The sequence below is a fragment of the Xyrauchen texanus genome, chromosome 1 (genome assembly GCF_025860055.1).
Source record: "Xyrauchen texanus isolate HMW12.3.18 chromosome 1, RBS_HiC_50CHRs, whole genome shotgun sequence".
In the NCBI taxonomy this organism is placed as follows: domain Eukaryota; kingdom Metazoa; phylum Chordata; class Actinopteri; order Cypriniformes; family Catostomidae; genus Xyrauchen; species Xyrauchen texanus.
The window spans coordinates 37,211,258-37,226,172 of NC_068276.1; the positions used below are offsets into that span (position 1 = coordinate 37,211,258).

General features: G+C 45.6%; 1 protein-coding gene across 1 annotated transcript in view; it reads left to right on the plus strand.

The window, feature by feature from the left end:
* LOC127622316 (VPS10 domain-containing receptor SorCS2-like) overlaps positions 1-14,915 on the plus strand; it is a 268,515-nt gene that overhangs the window by 237,293 nt on the left and 16,307 nt on the right. Inside the window, exons 13-14 of the mRNA XM_052096426.1 lie at positions 4,045-4,136; positions 13,232-13,339. Of these exons, the coding sequence (XP_051952386.1) occupies positions 4,045-4,136; positions 13,232-13,339 (200 nt within the window). The remainder of the gene's footprint in view (positions 1-4,044; positions 4,137-13,231; positions 13,340-14,915) is intronic.

Consider the following 14,915-nt stretch of genomic DNA (forward strand, 5'->3'; position numbering starts at 1 on the left):
CGGAGGACATTTTTAGGTACTTTTTATGGTTCTTATGGTCAAGTCATTCGACATCTCACTATGGGGCACGCCTCTTTTGTGGTCATCCATGAAGCCCTGGCTGCTTGCCGGTACACCAGGGAAGCCCTGCTCCTTCCCAAAATAATCAGTAGCACTGGCCCAAAATGGCATCCTACATCTCTTCACTCATGGCATCCACTGCGAGCCCTTTTTCAGTGCACTTACGGTTCATAGATTTGGCTGGATTCAACTGTCTAAGGACACTCAGTTAAGGACATCGAGCCAAAGTGAACCAAGTCATACTGAGAAATTAAAAACTTTATAAAAAAAAAAAAAAAAAAAGAAATTCACTTACCAGTTGAACATTGCTTCCCCAAGGCCTGGCCAGATCAAGCTGCCATCTCGCCATTGCTCAGGAGTGTACAGATTTTCTATTTCATCTAGAGATTTGCAAGGTATGTGTCCAGCTTGCCTGAGCTTTTAGCATGCCAGGGCAGCATTATTGACACGATCACTTGTAGAGATTGCAGTAGACTCTCATCAGTCAGATCAGTCAAACGAATAGAGTGCTGTCACACACACTTATCCCCTGTGTGGATTAGTCAAAAGCAAAGAGCTCTGCTGTCTCGCCACTGCCCAGGAGTGTGCAGAGTTTCTATTTCATCTATAGATCTGCACGGTATGTGTCCAGCTTGCCTATGCGTCGAGCATGCCATGGCAGCAATATTGACACGTATCTCTTGAAGAGATTGCAGTATACTCTCTCCAGGAATCCTACACAGGAGAGCGTGGTTTGTCCCCCACCTCCGAGGTGGAGTTGGGCTGACCAGCTTACTTCTTCGGCTGAGTTCGGGGACCCTGTTGACTTCATTATGGAGATCAAACAGTTCCCAGGAGTCTCACCAGACGAGGACTTGCTATTACTGCTTCGGGAGGGCTTTTGGACAAAGACGATGATGTCGACATCAAGGAGCCACGTGGTGCAACCTGGAAACCCTACCGGGTAAGACTTGATGGTAAATTCCTCCTCCCCACCACCCTGTAGCTCATCAAACCCTCCCACCTTTCCAGGATTATATGGAGGATCTGATGAAGTATTGGCAGAAACTGCTGTCATCAAATGTCCCGGTGTACAGCTTCTCCTTGCTTGACATAGTGGGTATGGAGGAAAGAGGCTGGTCTCATATGCCGCAGATGGAAGCATCTTTGGTGAGCCATCTGGATCCAAGATCAGCATTCGGTTTATCCTCTGTTGCCCCTAAGCTTCCTCACAAATTGGATTGCTTCTCAGCGATTTTTGAGAAACTTCAAGTCTTCAGCGCAGACGGAGCGGGCTACCAAAGCAGTCTCTCTGCTTTTAGCCTAAATTACGAGTTGAATGAAGATATGTCTGTTGCTCTGTCAAAGGGCAATGACATCACAGAGCTATGGACAGAGATTCGCACAGTGACGGATCTCATATTATACTAATTGTGTTGCTTTGAACTTTGGGTCTTATGGTGGTGGGTAAGAGAGGCTTGTAGTTGAATCTGTCAACAATGGTGGAGAAAGATAAAGGACACTTTCTTGACCAGCCAATGGACCCGAAATGCTTATTAGCCAATGGACCCGAAATGCTTATTTGGTCCAGCAGTTTTGGCGATGCAATAGCATTTTGACGTGAAAAGGAAAGAGCAAGAGGCTTTTAGAACTTCTATCACACACTATAGAATTCTGTCACACACACACACTTATCACCTGTGTTAATCAACCAAATGCATAGAGTGCTGTGACACACACTTATCCCCTGTGTTGATCAGTAAAACGCATAGAGTGCTGTCACACACACTTATCCCCTGTGTTGATCAGTCAAACACATAGAGCACGGTCACACATTTATCTTCTGTGTGGATCAGCCAACGCACAGGGTGCTGTCTCACACACTTATCCACTGTGTTGATCAGTCAAACACATAAAGTACTGTCACACACACACACTTATCACCTGTGTGGATCAGTCAAATACATAGAGTGTTGTCACAGACACTTATCGCCTGTGTTGATCAGTGTCCGCCCCAGTTTAGGCCTCAGATTTCTAAACAACTATCAGAGAAAATACAATTCCGAATGTTGACACACAAATCCCTGCTTCATTCTGTACAGAGTGTGATTATTTTACTTCACAGGATTTTATAATGAAAACAAAGAAGAGTTTTTTAACCCCAACACAGTCTGTTATGTTTATATTTTATACTGTTTATATACATATTGTTTATATGTTTATATTATAACTATTATATGTGAGCCTGTGGCACCTACCCCAGCGCAGGGACCTCCTCTCTGTAGCGGGTGAGACAATATTCCATCCACATGCACAGAAATAGAACCTCAGGGTTTGGCCCATGAGAGGTCTAATTTAAGTGCTCTCGGCTTGCTCAAAATGTGATTTTCACTTTCAAAGTGCCACAGCAAGCTCCCCCAGTTCTCTGTAGGAGATGGAGTGGAAAACATTTGAAAAATGGTGTCAGGGAAAACAGATAGTCCCTTTTTTCCAACAGTTCTAGATATTCTCATATTCTGTCATTAGTAGGATCATGAAAGATGTACGCCGCCAAAAAAGCGATATAAACATTGTCTCGTAAGACAACGTTGTTACTAGCCTTGACCACTATTAGGTGTGTCAGTGAACTTTACTCTCGGTTAACCCTGTATGTCTCAGGTTCAAGCAAACATTTTCCAGGGTCAGGTTACACCCTAATATGTCGGTTGTTCCCAAGGTGATTAAACCTGGTTATGTTATGCAAAGAGATGAAAATCCCAGTTTTTACCCTCCTGCTTTTGCTTCGCCAGAGGCATTGAAAGCATACAGTATGTGAGTAAAACACAAAGCTTTGGACAGTCCGAGAATCTCTTTGTGTGATTTGCAAACCCAGTGAGGGGTAACACATTGTCAAAACAATTACTTTCTCTCTGGATAGTAGAAGCCATTAAATTGGCTTTCTCAGTAAAGGGACAGCCATTATCAGGGGGTGTGAGAGCCCATTCCAGGAGGAGAATGGCTGCTTCTTGGGCTCTATTTTAAAGAACCTCAATGGAGGATGTCTGTGTGGCAGCCGATTGGGCTGCCTGGCACACATTCATAAGGTTCTATAAACCGGATATGGTAGGTCTGCTCTGATGACAGAATGTATGTGTGTTTTCTATATCCCATAGTGAGATGTCGAACAAGTCGACCGAAAGATAACTTTGGGTTACGGTTGTAACCTTGGTTCTCTGAGGGAGATGAGTGTGAAAGGGCCCAATTTTCATCCGCTTGGAAGAGCTGTAACGGATGCCATTTTGGGCCAGTGCAACTGTTTTTATGAGGAAGGGGTGGGGCTTGCCAGCAGAATGTTTGGCATGATTGCACAGGGCTTCATGGATGACCAAGCAAGAAACGTGTACCATAGTGATATGTCTCTCTCATCTCCCTCAGAGAACCAAGGTTACAACCGTAACCCAAAGATTAGGGTTAGGTAAAAAATTTACATTGGCAAATTCTGATTATGTCTGTGGAGGAAACCAATAAGTTTCAGGCTGAAAAGTTAAAATTGGTGTAAATTGGTGCTAATAGTTTAAACACGTCAAATTGACCCTTAAGTCCATTCAAGGGCTAAAGGAATAGTTCACCCAAAAGTGAAAATTGTCATTATTTGCTCACCGTAATGTCGCTCCAATTTGTTTTTTTACATTTTGCTAACCCTAGCCTAAAATTTTAAAGACTTTACAGGGTTTATTTGCCATATAATGAAAGTGAATAGTGACTCCAATAATTTAATTTGTATTTTTAATGCCAACCATTTACAAACTCTTTAATTTTCTCTTTGAATGCAAATGTATTTGCCTCTTTTCCATTCTGTCATGTGACACCCTTTCGTTTGCTGCCATTTTGCTGGATCGTTCCTGTCTCTCATTTCATTTTTTTTTTGCTAATGACAGCAAATTGTGATGATGATAATTATGATTATATATGTTCAATGTAAGATCCGTCAAACTGTTTTTTTCTTACTTAATTTGTTCTCTCAAGGTATTTGAGGAAGAACATCACATTCTCTATCTGGATCATGGTGGTGTCATTGTGGCCATTAAGGACACCTCAATCCCTTTAAAAATACTGAAGTAAGATCATTTTCTTTCTTTGATATAATCGCTGAGCATGCATGACTTGTGTGTAACTTTTAACTAATTGAATAACTTTAACATAATTTCTAGCTTTTATGTCCATTCAAAGGCTCAGCTAAACACAGATTTGCTCAGGAGATGGATGATAAAGAGTGACAGAAGAAACTTTAAAAAGAGAGATTGGGGCAATGAAAAGTAGTAAACACTAAAGAGGGGCAGACTAGCATAAAAATAACAGTTCAAGACTTTCTCTCCCTGGCTTTTGCTGACCTGATTGTGCTGGTAATCCTTTGGGTGAGAGGTTTAAGAACCCCATTTGGCTTTGGAGAGCTCTTCAGACCACCCCAAGTTCTCAAGCAGCCCAAATATCTTTCTCTGCACTCAGCCAACCCTTTACCCATATAATAGAAAGGGATTCACATGCTAGATATAATGTGCACCTTCCGCAAATGTACATAAAGGAGAACTTATAAAGATTAAAGAGGGACTCTTTACCATCGCTGACTTAAGCCTTGAAGTCTTACACCAGCATTAAAGTGTTGGCAGCACAAACACTGCTTCTGTCAGGATAAGACTTGGAGTTTGTAGGGCTTAGAGTGGAAGTGCTTGTAACCTACAAACTCTTAATCACTGTGAGAATCAACGGTGATTGTGTAATTTGCCATGTCAGTATATTTAAAATTTTTGTTAACAGAGAAAGGGTATCACTGAAACAGAGAGAATGGAATACAATATATATTATAAAACATTTTGAACTATGTTTGGATACCCAACCTTGACTCACCTACTCTGAAACACAACCAGTTATTTTTCTTGAGCAGCATGTGAACAAATAAAACAACACCTGAACAAAAGATTTCTTTATATAAATATATATTTATTTATTTATTTATATATATTCAGTTAAAGTTAAAAGTTTACATACACCTTAGCCAAATACATTTAAATTCAGTTCCCTATCTGTCACTCACTCGATGTTGTGTCGAGTGAGTGACAGATAGTGACACACACAAAGGCTGTGCTGAGTAAACACCCCTGGGTGCTTCAATAGCTGAGCAGAATTTCTTATATATATATATATATATACACTCACCTAAAGGATTATTAGGAACACCATACTAATACTGTGTTTGACCCCCTTTCGCCTTCAGAACTGCCTTAATTCTACGTGGCGTTGATTCAACAAGGTGCTGAAAGCATTCTTTAGAAATGTTGGCCCATATTGATAGGATAGCATCTTGCAGTTGATGGCGATTTGTGGGATGCACATCCAGGGCACGAAGCTCCCGTTCCACCACATCCCAAAGATGCTCTATTGGGATGAGATCTGGTGATTGTGGGGGCCATTTTAGTACAGTGAACTCATTGTCATGTTCAAGAAACCAATTTGAAATGATTCAAGCTTTGTGACATGGTGCATTATCCTGCTGGAAGTAGCCATCAGAGGATGGGTACATGGTGGCCATAAAGGGATGGACATGGTCAGAAACAATGCTCAGGTAGGCCGTGGCATTTAAACGATGCCCATTGGCACTAAGGGGCCTAAAGTGTGCCAAGAAAACATCCCCCACACCATTACACCACCACCACCAGCCTGCACAGTGGTAACAAGGCATGATGGATCCATGTTCTCATTCTGTTTACGCCAAATTCTGACTCTACCATCTGAATGTCTCAACAGAAATCGAGACTCATCAGACCAGGCAACATTTTTCCAGTCTTCAACTGTCCAATTTTGGTGAGCTCTTGCAAATTGTAGCCTCTTTTTCCTATTTGTAGTGGAGATGAGTGGTACCCGGTGGGGTCTTCTGCTGTTGTAACCCATCCGCCTCAAGGTTGTGCATGTTGTGGCTTCACAAATGCTTTGCTGCATACCTTGGTTGTAACGAGTGGTTATTTCAGGCAAAGTTGCTCTTCTATCAGCTTGAATCAGTCGGCCCATTCTCCTCTGACCTCTAGCATCAACAAGGCATTTTCGCCCACAGGACTGCCGCATACTGGATGTTTTTCCCTTTTCACACCATTCTTTGTAAACCCTAGAAATGGTTGTGCATGAAAATCCCAGTAACTGAGCAGATTGTGAAATACTCAGACCGGCCAATCTGGCACCAACAACCATGCCACGCTCAAAATTGCTTAAATCACCTTTCTTTCCCATTCTGACATTCAGTTTGGAGTTCAGGAGATTGTCTTGACCAGGACCACACCCCTAAATGCATTGAAGCAACTGCCATGTGATTGGTTGATTAGATAATTGCATTATTGAGAAATTGAACAGGTGTTCCTAATAATCCTTTAGGTGTGTGTGTATATATATATATATATATGAAGGATGCATATCGCTCTGTCCCACGTGCAGCTTTGGGTCTCTCTGATCACTGTCTGGTTCATCTTCTCCCGACCTACAGGCAGAAATTAAAATCAACCAAGCCAGTTGTAAGGACTATAAGGAGATGGACTATTGAAGCAGAGCTGGAACTACAAGCCTGCTTTGACTGCACTGATTGGAGTGTTTTTGAAGCTGCAGCTACAGACCTGGACGAGCTCACAGATACTGTTACATCATACATCAGTTTCTGTGAGGATATGTGCATCCCTACTAGGACATTTTTGTCATTCAACAATGATAAACCATGGTTCACAGGAAAACTCAGACAGCTTCGTCATGCCAAAGAGGAGGCTTACAGGGGTGGGGATAGAGTCTTGTATAATCAGGCCAGGAACACACTGAATAGGGAAATCAGAGTGGCTAAAAGAAGCTACTCTGAGAAGCTGAAAAACAAGTTTTCAGCTAACGACCCAGCATCAGTGTGGAGTGGCCTGAAACAACTTACTAATTACAGGACTCCTACCCCCAACCCTGTGGCGGACCAACGACTGGCTGACGACCTGAATGTGTTTTACTGCAGATTTGAAAGGCCCGATTTCACACCCCACATGCACTCGGACCTTCATTTCACACAACCATTAACACCTCCTGCAACCCCCCTCCTCCCCCTCCTGCTACACTACCTGCACTAAAGATCTGTGAGGACGATGTGTGCCGTGTCTTTCGGAAGCAAAGGACAAGGAAGGCTCCAGGACCAGATGGCATCTCACCAGCTTGCCTTCGTTCCTGTGCTAACCAACTGGCCCCCATCTTCACTCAGATCTTCAATAGATCACTGGAGCAATGTGAAGTCCCATGCTGCTTCAAACGCTCAGTCATTATCCCCGTCCCTAAGAAACCAAAAATCACAGGACTTAATGACTACAGACCTGTCGCCCTGACATCTGTGGTCATGAAGTCATTTGAGAGACTGGTGTTGGCCCACCTGAAGGACATCACTGGACCCTTTCTGGACCCCCTTCAATTTGCTTATCGAGCAAACAGGTCTGTGGATGATGCAGTCAACATGGGTTTGCATCATATCCTGCAACATCTGGACAGACCGGGGACATACGCAAGGATCCTTTTGTGGACTTCAGCTCGGCTTTCAACACAATCATACCAGATATACTCCGGACTAAGTTAAACCAACTCCCTGTTCCCACCTCTACCTGTCAGTGGATTACCAGCTTTCTGACGGACAGGCAGCAGCTTGTGAGGCAGGGAAAATTCACTTCCACCACCTGTACCATCAGCACTGGTGCCCCCAGGGATGTGTGCTCTCCCCACTACTCTTCTCCCTGTACACCAATGACTGCACCACCAAGGACCACTCTGTCAAGCTCCTGAAGTTTGCAGACGACACCACTGTCATCGGCCTCATCCGAGATGATGATGAGTCTGCGTATAGAAAGGAGGTTGAACGGCTGGCTGTCTGGTGCAGTCAAAACAACCTGGAGCTGAACACGCTCAAAACAGTGGAGATGATTGTGGACTTTAGGAGGAACACCCCAACATTGTCCCCCTCACCATTCTAAACAGCACTGTGTCAGCAGTGGAGTCATTCAGGTTCCTGGGCACTACCATCTCACAGGACCTGAAGTGGGAGATACACATCGACTCCATTGTGAAAAAGGCCCAGCAGAGGTTGTACTTCCTTCGCCAGCTGAGGAAGTTCAACCTGCCACCAGTGCTGCTGAAACAGTTCTACTCAGCGGTCATTGAGTCTGTCCTCTGCACTTCAGTAACTGTCTGGTTTGGTGCAGCCACGAAATTAGACATCAGAAGACTACAAAGGACAGTTCGGTCTGCTGAGAGGATTATTGGTTGCCCCTGCCCTCCCTTCAAGAACTATACACTTCCAGAGTGAGGAAAAAGGCTGGTAAAATCACTCTGGACCCCACTCACCCTGCCCACTACCTTTTTGAACTGTTGCCTTCTGGCCGGCGCTTCAGAGCACTGAGCACCAGAACCGTCAGACACAGGAACAGTTTTTTCCCTCAGGCCATCCATCTAATGAACAGTTAAATTACCCCCATTGAGCAATAATTATGTGCAATACACAGTTTAATTTTAATTTAAATTATATTATCCAACTTATCCACTTCTGCCATTACTTACATTGCTCTGTACATAATATACTGTTTTTTGTTCTTTATATACAGATTGTATTAGATTTGCACTTACGTGTGTGTATGTGGGTATGTATGAAGGTGAGTTTATGTACGTATATGTATAATTATTTATTTTGTGTTCTTTTTGTTTTTAATTACCTATGCCTTGCTGCTGTTTTTTTTTGGTATTGTTTGTATTGTTGTTGACTGGAAGCTCCTGTCACCTAGACAAATTCCTTGTATGTGTAAGCATACTTGGCAATAAAGCTGATTCTGATTCTGATTCTGATTCTGATATACACAAATAAAAGGGCAGATTTTCCTCTAAAAGAGTGGCACACTTTTTCAAGATGCCTCTTCGTTTGTGTGTTTTCCTGGTTGCAATCGTGTTACCTCTCCACTTCCCACGACCACTATCGCTTCTCTCATGTTGGGCACTCCCCACGCGGGGACAGCGCTTGTGGAAGGGTCATGCTCTCACTGCGAGGGAATGATTTTGGCAATGTTGCGGTTGCAGCTTTCTCTCGTAAGAGGGAAAGCCACTCCAGTGGTTCCCTACCCGCAGGTATGAGGTGGGGTCGGTTAGCACTGGGGGCGATTTGGGGACTTCAATGGGAGCTTCTCCATTGGAAAAACCCCCACGGAACCCTCGTTGCCCGATGATTGGTCTCCGGGCTCCGAGCGCCGCTTGCGGATATGCCCCGCCCCGCCTCACCCCGCCCCCGTACCTTTCTTCCCGGAAGCACATGATGACCTCACACAATTGCGGCAGGCACCTTTCACTGCCCAGACCCGGTTTGCGGGCTCATCCTCTCTCACTACCCTCAACAGTGGGGTGGCCAGGGGGTGCTTAGCGACTCCCCAGTTTGGTAAGGCAATTGTAGTGCTCCTGCACCCGCTGAGAGCTACCACCTGGTGGAGCCCTCCGAGTCTCCCGTCCAGGGCCTGTGGGTTTATGTTGTCACACACAATTGATCCTAAAGTGCCACTGAACAGGCCACCTCCGCCCTGCACGCCACAGCTTTCCTGCAAGTGAACTGCACAAGGATAATTCTGACCCGAGATTGATGCAGGAACTGTGCTCGGTGACCGATCTCGCCCTCCGAGCGATGATGGTCACAGCGTTGTCTCTCGGGCAGACGATGTCCACCTTAGTGGTCCAGGAGCGCCACCTTTGGACCAACATGGTTGAACCAAGTTGGCCTATTCGGCGGCACCATAGAGGATTTCGCCCAGCAATTCTCAGTGGTTAAAAGGCAGACGGGGACCATTCAACACATCCTGCCCTGGCACAATGCAATGTCTCGCGCCCACATCTGTTTGTCGCCAAGGGCATCCCCCTGCAGCAGCAACACTGGTTCTGCCACAGCACGCCCCAGTAGGCTGGCCCCGTGTGGAGCCACCCGCAGAAAGCCAATGCCACCTGTCTCATGGCTGGTCGCCAAGAACCCAAGAAGGCTTCAAAGTGTTCGGACAGCCCAGGAAGTAGGAGATCCACTGCACAGGAGCTGGTAAGAGCACCACTAAAACATTGTTTTCCTCCCCGTAGAAGGCCAGTTGGAAGTTTCTTATTTCACCGCATGCCCCATATTCTAAGAAAAGAGTGGTTTTCTCATTTCCTGGGCCTCACAGTCGGTGTCCCCGACCATCATTATTATGACCACCTTTCTCTTCTGGCAGGTGTGGCGCCACGGAGGCCGGCCTCCTGCCCCTGCGTGCCCAGCTGTGGCAAAATCCACCCCTGATGTGATGGTCTCCATGGGCTACGAGTACAAAAATCTTCCTCCCCCGTCCCAAGACTGTTCAGGGGAATGGTCACAAGGAGCCTTGGTGTCTCTAGACTCACCACAGCCACTACGGTGAGAGGCGAGAACTCCGTTGCTCTGTGCGTAGAGATCCCCTCCCTCCTGCAGAAGGATGCGATAGAGCCTGTCCCTCCAGCTGAGGTGAAGGGGTCTTACAGCCCCTACTTCATCGTACCCATAAAAGGCGGCGGGTGGCGACAAATCAGGCTTTGCTCAGACTCCCATCCAAGATGCTGATGCAGAAATGCATCTTAGCGAGCATTCGTCATCAAGGTTGGTTCATGGCGGTAGACCTGAAGGATGCGTACTTCCATACCTGTATGAGGTCCTCCCCTTTGTTCTGTCCCTGTCACCTTGCGCCTTCATGAAGGTTGCAGAGGCAGCCTTTGCCCCGTTAAGGGAAGGGGGCGTCCGCATTCTCATATCTCGACGACTGACTACATCTAGCTCACTCGTGGGACATGTTGTGTGCTCAGGCACCAGGTGCCGGCTGGGGCTTCGGGTCAACTGGGAAAAGAGCAAGCTCTCCCTGGTTCAGAGAATCTCTTTCTCAGTATGGAGTTAGATTCGGTCTCAATGACAGCGTGCCTCACCAACGAGCGCGCGCAGCCATTGTTGGACTGTTTGCGTACACTCAGACAGAATGCAATGGTCCCACTGAAATCCTTTCAGAGGCTCCTGGGGCATATGGCATCCTCAGCGACGGTTATGCCACTTGGGTTGATGCATATGAGACCACCTCAGCACTGGCCTCAGACCCGAGTCGAGAGACGAGCATGGCGCTACGGCATATATCGCGTTCTCGTCACGCAGGCTTGTCATCGTCTATTCAGCCCCTGGTCAGACCTAGCATTCCTACGGGCAGAAGTTCCCCTAGGCCAGGTCTCCAGGCATGTCGTGGTTACGACAGATGCTTCCCAGTGTGGCTAGGGCACCGGATGCAACAACCACACAGTCGCTGGCCCTTGGCACATGAACTACCTCGGGTTGTTGGCGGTACTACTTGCCCTGAGGAGGCTATTGATGTTGATCCGGGGCAAGCATGTGTTAGTCTGGATGGACAACACTTCGAATGTCACAAATCAAATCGAATGTCTCCTCCTCTGGAGTCAGCTGCGGCTTAAGTCGCTGCGAGCCACTCACATCCCGGGCCATCTCAACAGAGGATGCACTGTCACAGCAGGACACGCTCAGGGGAGAGTGGAGACTCCACCCTCAGGCGATCCAGCTGATCTGGAGTCAATGCAGTCACAGCAGGACACGCTCAGGGGAGAGTGGAGACTCAACCCGCAGGCGGTCCAGCTGATCTGGAGTCGATTCGGCCAAGCACAGGTAGACCTGATTGCTTCCCCAAAATCCTCCCACTGTCTGCTCTGGTACTCTATGACCAAGGCTCTCCTTGGCGCAGATGCCCTGGCACACAGAGGTGACGCAAGAATGCGTTTTCCCCCTGTGAACCTCATGCTCCTTGTGACAGCCCCATTCCCCTGAGGAAGGACCCTCTTTCTCAGGGACGGGGCACCATCTGGCACCCGCGACCGGACCTCTGGACTCTCCATGTCTGGCCCTTCATTGGGATGCGGAAGACTTAAGTGGCCTACCACCCATGGTGGTAGAAAAGGTCACTCAGCCCAGGGCCCCTTAACGAGGTGCCTGTTGACCTGAAGTGGTGTCTGTTCACTAAGTGCTGTTCTTCGCGATACAAATACCCCAGAAATGCGCAGTCAGATCAGTGCTTTCCTTTCTGCGGGAGAGCTGTCCCCCTTCACCTTGAATGTGTGTAGCCGTTACATCGGGACATCACGATGCAGTAGAATATCAGTATTTGGAGAAGCATGACTTGATCCTCTTGTTCCTGAGAGGTGCAAGGGGGTTAAACCCCCCCAGGTCGCGGTAACAACCGCAACCAGGAACTATACACAGACAGAAAGACATCTTTAAAAAGATGCTCTCCATCAATGCCACACATTTAGAGGAAAATATACTCATTTATTATTGGAATGTTTAATGTTTATATATAGTTTACCGTTCAAAAGTTTAGTCACTTACTCATTCTTTATTTTATTTTTAAAAAAAAATAATTAATAATCGTAACAACTATGGAATAATACAAATGGAAATATGGAAATTATGTTGTGACTAAAAAATCCCAAATAAATCAAAACTATGTTATATTTTATCATCTTCAAAGTGGCCACACTTTGCCTAGATTTTGCAGAAATGTACTCTTGGCATTTTGTCAACCAACTTCTTGATGTATCACCCTGGGATGCTATTTTAAACAGTATTGAAGGAGTTCCCATCTATATGCTGGGCACTTAGTGGCTGCTTTTTTTAATTATTCGGTCCAAGTCATCCATTTCAAAAACTTTTTTTTAAATACAATTTTAGTTTTGTAATTAAAAAAAATGATATGTTGGCACAATTATATTTTTGTCTACAAAACTAATTTCAAATATTTAAGCATACACCTTCAGTTCAAAATGTTTTTAAGATCATGAGAAACCTTGCCAGACAAGTGACCCCAAATTTTGAACAGTAGTATATATATATATATATATATATATATATATATATATATATATATATATATATACACACACATACACACATAAATATCTTCTCTCAAAGGAGAAACATATATAATTGGTCATATGATACAGTATTGTAATGGGATAAGGGATGGCCGTGTTTCCTCATGACCCGGCCTGCCCTCCTCCTCATCATAAGTATATAGTACAATTTATAATGTTGTTTTCATGATCTATGCAACAAATAAAGAATAATAGCAAAATCTTGTCTTAGATACAGCATAGATGAGGGCCGAACATGGAGTGTCCACAACTTCACCAGCACTTCTGTTTTTGTGGATGGACTTCTGAGTGAACCTGGGGATGAGACATTGGTTATGACGTGAGTTGTCCTCTGTAAATGAAACAGCCATACTATTTCACCCAAAATCAACTTTAGGGCAGTTTTCATTATTCTGTCATATTGAAATTTCTGTCTTAACTGAGATTATCTCAGTTCATAAAGAAACTTAAATTGACACATCATGTTGATGAGATTCAATTGATGAGATTTTATCTAATGATTTGTGATTAACTGAAATACATGTTGCCTAAACAAAGTCTGTCTTCATTGTATTATATTTAAAAACAGTGTCTCTATAGGTTGTTGTCACCTTAATAAAGTTTTAAAAATGAGTTAATAGCATCCTCTGCAGACATGATCAGTTATTAAAGAAAAAGCACATTGTTCCCTATCTGTCATTCACTTGAAGTTGTGTCGATGTAGTGACACACTAGTGGTTGCTCATGGGAGCCCCAAACACTTCTGATCTTTGAGAAAAGACCAATGGGAATTGGCGTGTGGAATTTCCATGCCACTCCTCCTGATATACGGGTATAAAAGTAGCTGGCTCACAACCACTCATTCAGATATTTTCTTCGGAGCCAAGCGGTGTTCATTCATTGAATTCCTTTGCTGTTCCATTTGCCTCTGTGTATGCTGTTGGATATATGGTGCATTTCACGGGTTTCTCCCCCTCATGCACGAATAATTGCAGAAAATGCCCCTGGGCGCTTCGACAGCTCAAAGAGAGTATATATTCTAATAATAAAAGAGTATATTTTCCTCTAAATGTGTGGCATTGATGGAGAGCATCTTTTTGAAGATGTCTTTCTGTCTGTGTATAGTTCCTAGTTGCGGTCGTTACCTCTCTGCCTATGACAGCCACGATCACTGCCTCATGTGTCTGGGCTACAGCCATGCTGATACAGCGTTCGTGGATGGCTCATGCTGTCACTTCGAGACCATGACCATGGCAACGTTGCAGCTTTCCTTCTTAAGGGGGAAAGCCACTCCAGCCGCTCCCGCCCTGGTCCTTCTACCTATGGGTATGAGGCCACAACCGTTAGCGCTGGGGGCAATTTGGGGACCCCCAATTGGAGTGGTTCTGCCGGGTAATCCCCCACGGACCTTCCTTTCCCCAGAACTCTTGTTTTCCCTGGTAGATTTCTGGGATAATATAGTCCGCTATCCCCAGGGAGAGTTTGATGCCTCATTCGGAGCTTGAGAGCAGGATGAGCTCTCGATCGCAACATCGGAGAGCGGGCTGATCCGGTTGGATGCGGAGGACTCGACAGGGCTCACACCTTCAGATGTGGTCACCCAGTCTGAGGCTGATGCAGAGCTGGCGGCCATGCTTGCCTGGGCTGCCGTGAGCGTCAGGCTTTAGTGGAACCCTCCACCATGCCCTGAGCCCTCATCTACCAGCTTGATCTATTCGGCGATGCCCAGCAGTTCTTGGAGGTCAAAAAGCAGATGGAGGCTATCCAACACATCCTGCTCCAGCATGGCTCAAGGTCCCGCACCCAATCTGCTCATCGCGAAGGGCGTACCACTGTGGTGATGACACCGGTTCAACCGCAGCCCAGGCCGACTGCCTGGCCCTGACGTGACCCCCCGCAGGAAGCTGACACCCCAC